This window comes from Rhipicephalus microplus, chromosome 10 (assembly GCF_043290135.1).
Source record: "Rhipicephalus microplus isolate Deutch F79 chromosome 10, USDA_Rmic, whole genome shotgun sequence".
Taxonomy (NCBI): domain Eukaryota; kingdom Metazoa; phylum Arthropoda; class Arachnida; order Ixodida; family Ixodidae; genus Rhipicephalus; species Rhipicephalus microplus.
The window spans coordinates 21,983,326-21,994,748 of record NC_134709.1 but is presented as its reverse complement, the minus strand read 5'-3'; the positions used below and the strand labels follow the sequence as shown (position 1 = coordinate 21,994,748).

Sequence of the window (11,423 nt, the reverse complement as noted above, 5' to 3'; positions counted from 1 at the left end):
CGATATCGGTAAACACTTTTTCTAAACTCACCAGGCACAGGAAACCATTATCGTCTGATTTCGCTGCTGAAGACGCATCCTGTTGCGTGTAGCTTTCGTCAGTGCTTTAGAGGCGAAGCTCCTTGTGGTCGAGGTTTGTCTGTTGGCTTTGGCGTCTTGCGCCTAGCCTTCGCTGACGATTCTGATGAAGAACAACTGCATTCCCGATCCCACGTTCTTTCTGCCAGCACGGCGGAGCACATGCAAGGTACTCACTATATGGCGTAACGATCACGATGAGTCATGATTATGTTGAAGATTTTGATCACGGACAACGACTGGTCTGTGCTGTATATGACGTCTCGACATGCTCCACCACGCATTTCGTACGACTGTAAACAACCAACAAACGCCAGCGGAACGTGCCCAGACCTCGTCTGTGCCAACCTCAGGCTAGGTCCGATAGCACAAAGCAGTAATAAAAAAGGCAAAACGAAACTTTTAAATCAACAAAACCTATACCAGTTATGACCAGTAATTGTTGTATATAACTGTACACCGCTTGGCACTCATTTACAGGTGCGAGTGGTCAATGTCACGGGTGATTTACGGTAAACACCGAACGATCTCACTGCTTCGTCCACTGATAATCATTCACTTCGTAGATATGCCACGTTTTCTTTTTCAGTTATTTGCATTTATCTCGAAGTTTCACTCACGAAGAAAGCCAACTTTTTGTAGTGCATGAATCTCATGAGTCATAACATTGTACGTGGGAAGTCGTGCGGGTTCACTATGCGCTTTTCTATAACTGAGCAATCAATAAATGGTGATGTAGTAAAATAAGGCATTTTCTTTCCTTTCAGAAAGGCTTTGTTAAGAACCGTGCAGGCAACGTTTTAGCCATTGGAGGACGCGTCCGCTTCACGCCTATCAAGGAGCCTTTTACCTGTGATGTTTTCATAGCCAACACTGCGTCGCTATTCTTTGTACCTTTGTTGTTAAACGGCAGCGCAGTGCAAATGATTTGCTTCTTGACCGCTTATAGAGAGGAATCTTCCCCCAGCTCAGGCTTTTCTTTGTGGCAAACGTAGTGACGTGAGTGGTCGAAGTCGATCGGTGGAGGAAATTCATCCAATTGCTTTCAGCAGTGATGCTAACAAAAATGTCTTCTCATCCAGTATGTTTTTTTTTTCACTGGACGTAAAAGGTGGATGAAGCATCGAGTTACAGCCAACTCTCGAGGAATGAGTGTTGCTTTACATCCCACCATGCGTTAATAATTTTTTCACGACCGCGAGTCACGTTGATGGCATTTATTGTTTAATATACTTCATCAATATCAAAATAAACATCATTTTTTATGCATTGCATTTAGCGCCATTATTGTGTATGTATGTCACGAAGTGCCCCATGCCGCCAACACGCTCTGGCTCGATCAGCAAAACGAAACTGTTAGAGCAACGAAACATGAAGTCACGACCGCAATACACGCCGGGAGGCGTGAATTGTTGCCGCCGGCCACAGTCCGTTTCAGTGAAGCCCATCACTTCATCCGATGAAAGAAGCACGGGCTGTAAGTCCACACGTGCTATCTGTTCGTAAGACAACAAATGGGTTGAGCCTCGTCTGAGTGCCATCATTATTCGCACAGCGCCCCACCTATTGTTCGGGGGCGTTGCGAATAGCTTTGCACAGAATAAGGTGTTGCAAGTTAGCGCCAGCGGGTCTCACGGCCATTGTCTGCTTGTGCGCTTGAACATTACTATACATGTGTTACCAACACCCCCAAACAGATACATATTGAACTATGCTAATGAGCTGGCACTAATCTAGACTAATCTATAAAGTAGACTAATATAGACTGATCTACTGCCTTCCAGGTGGTTCGGAAGCCTTATCTAGCCGATGCGGGCTGTTTCCAGGTCGCTTCTATGTCGTTGGTATACGCTTTAAATCGGTGAATCTAGAATGTTCTCACGTTGATTCTCAGTGTATATAGAAGTTCGAGTTAAACCAAAGGCCGTCACGATACGGATGTGCAGATTCTATGGATTGAAACTCGCGCTGAAACGAAGCGTTCACACCTCTCATAGATCTACAAGCACGTCGTCAACGGCGTAGGCCTTCCCTCGATTTGCGTTCTTATCGCAGACACCATTGCCTTCTCCTGTTTCCAGGTATTCTGTCATACGTACTTGTGGTCTTACACTTAGCGCCGTCGCATCGCAGTCATTCGTTCGGCTCAGTGTTGCCGCTTTATTTCTTGTGGATGAGCGGTGAGCTGCGAGACTTACCCGAGTTCTGTGGCACATACTCGTTTGTGATGGTAATATAGTTTACTCGTAGGTCGCACAAATTACAGCTAGCGTAAGAAGCTTCACTGTTATTATTATTCTCAACATCAGTGCTCAGATTTTGTAAAGAAATAAAGAAACATGCAGAATAATCGGAATGGTGTATGCAATGCTACAGTACGGAGCTGGGAAGTTTAGACACATATATATATATATACCACTTGACCCCTCGATCACCTAAGTGGTAAAAAGGACTACAACCACACCCATTCTCTCTTCTTCACTAAAACGAACGTGTTTTAGAGGTAACTTCATGGATCAGTCATGTGGCATGACAAGGCGTGAAAAAAATACACGTTTATTGAGTAGACTGAACGTGCTCGTGAACAAAGTTGGATGATGATGCGTAACAACAATGAAATTCCAGTTTGCAAAAGGCGTTCGCCTACCGTCGATTGATACAGTGAAATATATCAATGACCGGGGCCCTTGTCGGTGGTCTTCTGGGGACCTGTTAGCCTGACCTTTGGCGTTCGTTTCGTAAAGACTGAACTCCAACGAAATAAACACTCGGTAATTTCAAGTATTGCTAGTTGCCTTTCTGGTCTTCCCGCTAAGGGTGAGGCTGTCCCGCAATAGCGTTGAGGTAAGGCCTATCAACAAAGCTAACACCTCGGTCAGGGTGATTAGTGCGAAGCCCTTCCAATTCGAACAAGATGAGCCTGTTTTTCTCGGGATACGGCTTGATGTAGATTCCGGGAACGTACAGCCTTATCTGCGGCCCGACTGCCGGCCAGTAGCGCCCAGGTTGAAGCCGTTAATAAACGCCACACCTTTCGTGTAGTTTGACGGGTCGAGGAACGTGTCCAGTGGCTTCTGTCCCTTGGGCAACGTGAACCAACCGTAGTAGAAGTGTGGTATGTTGCCTTGGCTGTTTCTGGGCGTCCGCATGAGCTGGAAGAGTTCGTTAATGTCTCTCTTCTGTGTCAGAGGCAGGGCCTCGATGATCCAGTCAGTCAGGGTGATGCCGTCCACAGTCACGTTCTTAATTCCCTGGGTAAAAGAGCACGTTCTTACAGTCGGTAACTACTTAATAAACGTGGCTTCCCCCTATATATAAGAATCGCAATAATACAAAGATGAAACGTGTCCTTGCAGAGGTAATTCAGCGTTTATGGTGCGTTGTTTCAGCAACAGTAACATATTGCAAAGACTTGTTAAGGACGGCAAGCAGCTTGAAACAGCGTGACATGCTATGGATATTCGTTTTCATAATTTATATAATATATATATATATATATATATATATATATATATATATATATATATATATATATATGTATATATTATTATGTGGGGTTTGACGTCCCGAAACCACCATATGATTATGAGAGACGCTGTAGTGCAGGGCTCCGCAAATTTAGACCACCTGGGGTTCTTTAACGTGCTCCCAAATCTGAGCACACGGGCCTGCAACATTTCCGCCTTCATCAGAAATGCAGCTGCCGCAGCCAGGATTCGAACCCCCGACCTGCGGGTCAGCAGCCGTGTACCTTAGACACTAGGCCTCCGCGATATATATATATATCAACACGGATATGGATATTCGTATGAATGTCCATATGTATATTCATTTCCACGTGATTATCCATATCTGTATGGATATGGAAATACATATGGAAATTCATATCCATATTGATAACATCATATGCACATTGTGATCACTAAACAAGTTTGTATATACTGCACACACGTGTTACGTCTATGCATAACCAAGTGCTGTTCGCGTTGGTTAATGATAAGGTGACGTCGTTCCCTTCGTGGATACGGTGGAATTCTTTCTGGCATATATGTTCCACTTTGTGGCTTATATATGCCTATATACTTATAAATCAATCACGAAAAGCTGTCGAGAGTGCCCATATAATTCATATCCTAATAATATTCTCAAGGTCCCTTATGCCTTCGTTTATGAGAAGTCGAAGGCCGTAGTCGTATGATTTTTCTTCTCAATCGATGCACTAATGGTACCCCTGCTCTCTTCCGACAGTTTTCTACACCTAACGAGGTTTCTTAATTCCTCAAGGATTATAGGCTTCACATGCTTTGTGCACCTTACTTGGTTTTGGTCGGCCCGCAATTAACCAAGCGATGATGCAATGCGCGGAGGGGGGGGGGGGGCGTCGTCTTGCGTTGTCATCATGTTTTCAGAAAGTTTTGTGTTCTGCGACGCTATGACAACTTTATAACGTTATATTCTTTTTTTTTCGATCATTTGTTGAAGCCGACGCCGCTGATGCCGCCGACGCTGCAGACGCTGACATTTCATTTTCGCGTTTTGGATCCGTATGTCGTTTCGGTGGTGTGGTCGGTAAGCAGTGTGAATGACGTGGAATGTCGGCGGCGCAAGAGTTCCGCTTGCTTTGGACCGAGAATTCGCAAGTGTGCACGAGCCTTAAGGTTTGTCGCCTCAATAACATACACAACTGCGATGCCCATGTCATTCATCTGTGTAAAAGAGTCGGGGCTTGTTTTTTCCGTTGTCCCGGTAAGCGTGTTTTCCCCCTAATGTGAACACTACAGATATCAGTAATCAATGTTTCATCTTCTCTGATTAAGCTATCATGCTTACCGGAACAACGAATGAGAATATTCGATTAACCATGCCAATCAGTTGAATCTGTCGAATTAAGAGCTGTGACACCAACACGTTTGTGTGAGTATATGCGCTTCTTGGAATTTGCGGGAAATGGTTTGCGTCACAAAAACGAGTGAGTGCTGCTAGTCTGGGCCTCTATGTAACAATCCCGTGGTAGGGAGAGCAAAGGCTAAGGCTGGAACCAAAGGCATAGTTGGCTAGATAAATCAAGCATACATTTGACTCGTCATTACCGGGTATACAAGACCTACTCACTCACCTTCGGATCGCGATTCTTGGGACCGAAGTCTTCGCGGCCCATGTTCTCCACCAGGATGGACAGCCTCTCGCCCAACCTGAGCATCACGTCGCAATCAGTTTTGGCTGGCAGGCGTGCGGTGTCGAATATGCGCATGAAGTAGCGTTCGTCACGCACGTGCAGCTGCGCCATGTCGCGGAGACCGTGAAGCGCCATTAAGTACCGGCCATCCGGGCCGGCCATGAACACAGTGCGGTACAAAAGAAACCCGAAGTCCTGGCCGAGCTCTTCGAAGGTCAACGGATACTCGGACCTTCTTCGCTTGAGCCAGCCTTTATCTCTGAAGTGTGCCATTACGTCCGTGAGGGACCTGCTGTGCGGCATGCGAATGGCGTCTATCTTCAACTTGGGCCAGGGCTTACGAAGCTCCCCGGATTTGAGCGGAATGTACTTGCCGATTGATTTGCGTAGTAAGAAGTAGTAGGTCTTTGGGTCGCCGTCTTCTCCCATGGGCGCGTCGTAGTCGTAGCTCGTTACCAACGGCGATTCTGAGCTGGTGGCAGCCTTGAAGCCGAAGTTCGTGCCTCCGTGGAACATGTAGAAAATAACGTTGGCCCCCTGTTCCATCATCTTCTCGAAGGTTTCGACGATCATGGGTGGATAGGCCGGATTGTCGTCCCAGCCCCAGTAGTTCATCCAACCGGTGTAGTACTTACTCACTACGATGGGAGCCCCCGGCTTGACCTGTGCTTGGCGAATGACGTCAAAGTCTTTGCTTACGTTGCTCATGGGGTCGAGGTTGCCGGCCACCAAGATTTGTCGCGCCTTGTCACAATTGTATCGTTCCATAGATGGTGCGTTGGCGCGGAACATGACTACGTCCATGCCTAAAAGCACCCGCTGGAGGGACAATACGACATCCATGTATAAGGGGTCGCAGTGACCTTCGAGATGGCCGTACTCATTCTCGACCTGCATTAGTGGGCACGGAGGAGTAAGTAACCAACTCTCTGTTGCGTTGCTCTAGACGATCGCTTGCAGTGAGTTTCTGTACCAGCTCGTGAAGCTGTATTCACAAGACAGACGTGAGCGCGGACGCATCAATGGCGAGCGATGCGACGTAATTTAGATCCCTCCGCAGCCAGCATTCACACGACGGAGGATAATTCACGCTACAAGCGAGGATTTCAGAATTGGTTACCTAAGATCCCAACAATTTGGGTGTAGTCCAACGTACTAATTTTTAAGAAAACGTAGTTGATAAAAAAGTGGCGCTTTCCTGTCAGAGCACCTCTTTCATGTCAACTACTTTTTCTTACAATTTTTCACGCAGCGCTACACCCAATTATTGCAATAGAGTACCAACTAGCCTGGCACCCTTGTTCAAGATTTCAACAGCGATTTGCACTTCCGTCATTTCCCAAATTAGTCCCCGCGTACCGAAGCGGAAACGCGAGAACGGCTGACGTATAGGGACGCAGTATGCAATCCGCAGATTCGAATCACGATTTGGTCCGTCGTGCGAATACAGCTCAATAAACACTTGTAACATTCGAGAACTCTTTTACTCGGGAATGTACATATCGATTTCGAGAATGACGCCCGGCACTGTTAAGGATATTACAGGCTATTGCTCGACTTTCATATCATTGGAGGCTTTCATCCTTTTCGGCGTGAACGATTGCTTTTTTTTTCAGTGCCATATCGCATTCGTCAAGTCTATAAAACTGCGACCTGAGCAATTCTAATAGAGCTTCAGCGTGTCACAATGTGTCACAATGATGTGTCACAATGTGTCACAGCGTGTCACAACATTTGTCACAATGAAAACAGTTGAGGAGGTCGATAATAGTCAAGCCACAAACACTAGCCGGCAGTGTGGAGGCGTCGTGCAAAAGAGCCATCAGTGGAGACTGAAAAGAAACAAGAGATAGCTTCGATAACAAGGCCGTACGGCTGCAAACAGTCATCTGCTTCTTCCGCGTCCCCATTTCCTTTCGTTAAGTTCCTCTCGATGGCTGAAGTGGTAACACTTTCAGGCCCTTTTACCTATTTCGCTCGTTCGTACGTTAACGGGAGATGCTACTCAAAAAAAAAAAGAATCTTTGAATAACAGCCTGAATTAATAGAATTGCGGCTGTCTACATAGATTTTTATGCTGGTTTAAAATATATCAGTTTTATAGAAAGGTGTATAGTTTTCATTTTTACCATTGCAACGTGTAAAATAAGGCTTTTTTTTACACACTTTCTATGCCACGAACTTCTCTGGTTATGAACAATTATTAGTCCACATTGCTCCACATTACGTGCAGAACGCAAATAATTAACAAGAAACTGTGTATAAGATATCTATAGAGCAAGAAAAAGAGTATTGTGAGAAGCCTTAATGCTCAACCTATACTAATTGCTTGCCTTCGGTTCATAATAATTATCTAAGCGATATAAAGTGTTATAGTTAAAACAACAAAATTGCACTTTCCACACGTCAAAGTATTTGTAGCGAAATTTTCGTTTTGAGCTGGCCATCAGAAGGGCCATTAGCATTATGTTAAATTTGAAGGAAATTCTTACCATTTCATCTTCAAAAAGAACTGGCAGATCCCACGTACAGTGGGAATCGATGTTATGTGAAGCACCAATGAGGAAGGTTTATATGTCAGTTTAAAATCAAAACAACATTACGAGGTGGAGGTAAGTTATGCCGTACATAACTTCCATGTCATTATTATTATGTTTGGACGTGTTATTTACTTTCATCATCTATTCACGCCACCTGATACAAAATTCAGTTTCTGGAGCTAGCGCAACGGCTACGAGTGTGCTATGAGCGTACCATGTAGTCATGTTTTACATGACATGCATATCCCAAATATGTTCGGACGTGTCATTTAACTTCGCCGTCTATTGACGTCATGCAATACCAATTAGGTATTTGTGAAGCTAGAGAAACGACCACGAGTGCATCATGAGCGTGGCATGTGGTCATGTAGTTACATGAATCGCATCTGACAATTATCATGTTTGCACCAGTCACATACCTTCGTCGTTCATTCACGTCCCGCATTACCAAACTTAGAATGTGTGGAGCTATAGCGAAACGGCGGGGAGAGAATCCCGAAGGGCCCAATATACTGCGACGCTACGTTGACGAGCGCACGCTGGGTGCAGTGAGGCTACGCTAGCAAAACGCGAGCACTCTATAGTCTGACGCCAGACGCGACCAGCGTCTGTCGGCGCAGCCCGGCGGCAAACGGTGCCAAATGCGACATGCTGCATTTCGCACCAACCACGTTACTCAGAATGCACCACGTCTGTCTAGCTTCGTGACGAAGCGATGCCGGGCGTGCTAAAACGTGCCTGCGTCAAAGCAACGCAGTGCGGCGCGTGCCTGCGAGTATATGCCAGCGTCTGGCGTGGCATCGCTGGCATGACGCCACGAAACGAACGCTTGACCACACGCAGACTGGATAACGTCTAAGTGTATTGGCACCTTGAGTGTGGCATGTAGTCATGCTCTTACACGACACGCATCTCATAATTATCACGTTTGCACCAGTCACATACATTCGTCATCCATTCATGTGACGTAATACCAAATTTGGCATACATAAATCTAGTGAAAAGGCCCCGAGCGCCTCATGAGTGCGGCATGTAGTCACGTTGTTACATGACACGTATGTCATGATTATCATTTTTTGGACATGTCATTTGCATGTCGTCCTTTCTTGTCACGTAGTACTGAATTTGGTACGTATGAAGCTGGCGAGACGGCCGTGAGCGCATCATGAGCGTAGCATGTAGTCATGTTGTTGCATGACATGCATCACATGATTATCATGCTTGCAATAGTCACATTCCTTTGTCGTCCATTCACGTCCCGTAATATCAAATTAGGTGCACGTGAAGCTAGCGAAATGGCTGCGAGTGCATCATAAGTGTGGCTTGTAGTCATAATGTTAAATGACACGCATCTCATAATTATCATGTTGCACCAGTCACATACCTTCGTCATTCATTCGCATCACGTAACGCCGAATTCGGCATATGTGAAGCTAGCGAGACGGCTGCGAGCGCATCATGGGCGTGGCGTGTAGTCATGACTCATGACTTACATGACATGCATGTCATGATTTCTACGTTAGGGTCTGTCGCTTGTGTTCGCCATGGAATCATGCCATACTATAACAGTTTTGTAACATGCCATATGAACGGAATCACCGCAAGAGCTGCAGGACCATAAAATGTATATCATGACATTCATGATATACATGTCATAATTTTCATGTTATGACTAGTCAACTATGTTCTTCATACGGTCATGTTCTTCCAAACTAAGTTTGGTATTGATACCATTATCGAAACGGCCAGGAGAGCTAAATGTCGTAGACAGACAGACAGACAGACAGACAGACAGACAGACAGACAGACAGACAGACAGACAGACAGACAGACAGACAGACAGACAGACAGATAGATAGATAGATAGATAGATAGATAGATAGATAGATAGATAGATAGATAGATAGATACGCTCAAAGTCGCCGAAGTTCGCAAAACATTTTAGAAATTGAAGTTTACCTGAGGGGCGAAGACGTGTTAATTTTCTTTTCAAGAAAAAAAATCCTTGTTTTTGGAGCCTTTGACTTCGGTAAACTCCTCATGCGAATTTATATAGAAAGTAGCCGGCTCGAAATTGCCAGGGGACTCTAGACAAACAGCTGTTTATTGTGTTAATAGCCACCTTGTGCTCTTCAAGAACAATTTTAATCTAATTCTAGATTAAAAAGATTGATTGATATGTGGGGTTTAACGTCCCAAAACCACTATATGATTATGAGAGACGCCGTAGTGGAGGGCTCCGGAAATTTAGACCACATGGGGTTCTTTAACGTGCACCCAAATCTGAGCACACGGATCTACAATAGATTAAAAAAAATAGGCAATCAATATTTCTTCCAGGAAACAACAAAAAAAATCCGTACGAATTTTTCAGAATGAAAAGCTTATTTGCAAAAAAATATTTTCCTACAAAATACCCCTCATTCTTCCGCTTTTTGATCTTCTTTGATGTCTCGGTTCTTTCTGGACTTCATTTCATGATGTCGGCCAAACTAGCTGAGATTAGGCCACTCTGCACATCTAAACTTTGGCTCAGTAAACCTCATGTCCTGACACTGACCTGTACCATTATGATGGGCCCGCCATTTTTGTAGAGGTACGGAACCAGCATCGGCCGCAACTTCTGGAACCACTTGCCCATTTCTAGCATGTAGTCATCGTGCATCGTTCGGTACTCCATGTCCGGGTGCTTGCGCAGCAGCCAGTAAGGTAAGCCCCCATTGTCCACCTCGCCGCATATGTAAGGTCCCGGCCTGACGATCGCCAGGAGGTCGGCCTTCTTGACGGCCTCCAGGAAGGCGACCAGGTCGTAGTTGTCGGCGAAGTTGTACTGTCCGGGTTCGGGCTCGTGGCCGCTCCAGTCGATGTAAAAGTCTACCACGTTCGGTCCTCCCATGCGCAACGTGTGGAGCCGGTCATCCCAGTACGCTCTGGGAACTCGGAAGTAGTGCATCGAGCCACCGACAAACCGAAAGGGTTTGCCGTCCTTCAGAAAGGTGTGCTTGTTGTAGTCGATCTTGAATGACCTCTCCGCGACACCCGACGTGACGATGCCAAAGGTGAGAAGAGGAACCATCAAAGCGCGTGCGCAGATCATTTCTCGAGTTCCTCGCTCGGTTAGGAAGAGCTCCGACACTATCGGAGCTCTTTTGGCAGAGGATCCGCTTTGATTATTCGTCGTCAACTTTTTACTCAGCATACAGATAAAATATTTCTTACTACTCTCCGCCTACGCTTTTTTTACAGCGTCTGTTCAGGAAAGCGGGGTCGTTTGCACCTGTTTTCCTACACCTAAACACGCCTTGGTCACCACGGCACGCTCGACGTCTTTTTTGGAATTTTATTTGGGTCTAGAGGCACTCCACTCATAAAAAGGTACTTTGAAAGCAACGTTTAGAGGTGCATATACGAAAACAACTACAAAAAAAGGTTGTTTTCTTCTGCTTTGGTGGAAAAGCGGTTGTAACAAACGAGCGCTCCGAAAAAGCGCGCGCCATCGAATTCTAGCGACAGTAACAATACCAAGCGCAGAAAGGCGCCTCAAGGTTAACGATAAAGGAGAAAACAACATACAAAGGCTCCCCGGACGCGCCATCTCTCCCCTCTCGGAAGCGTAGTCTCGCCGGCCA

At 45.7% G+C, this 11,423-nt stretch overlaps 1 protein-coding gene across 1 annotated transcript; it reads right to left on the bottom strand.

Annotated features, from left to right (window-relative positions):
* Positions 1–2,618: 2,618 nt before the first annotated feature.
* LOC119185072 (beta-galactosidase-1-like protein) lies at positions 2,619–10,873 on the bottom strand. The gene is made up of 3 exons (XM_037434199.2): positions 10,355–10,873; positions 5,195–6,145; positions 2,619–3,329 (listed from the first exon to the last, which is right to left on the bottom strand). Exons 1-3 carry the CDS (start codon positions 10,868–10,870, stop codon positions 3,048–3,050), a joined length of 1,749 nt encoding a protein of 582 aa, XP_037290096.2. The 5' UTR covers positions 10,871–10,873; the 3' UTR covers positions 2,619–3,047.
* Positions 10,874–11,423: the final 550 nt, after the last annotated feature.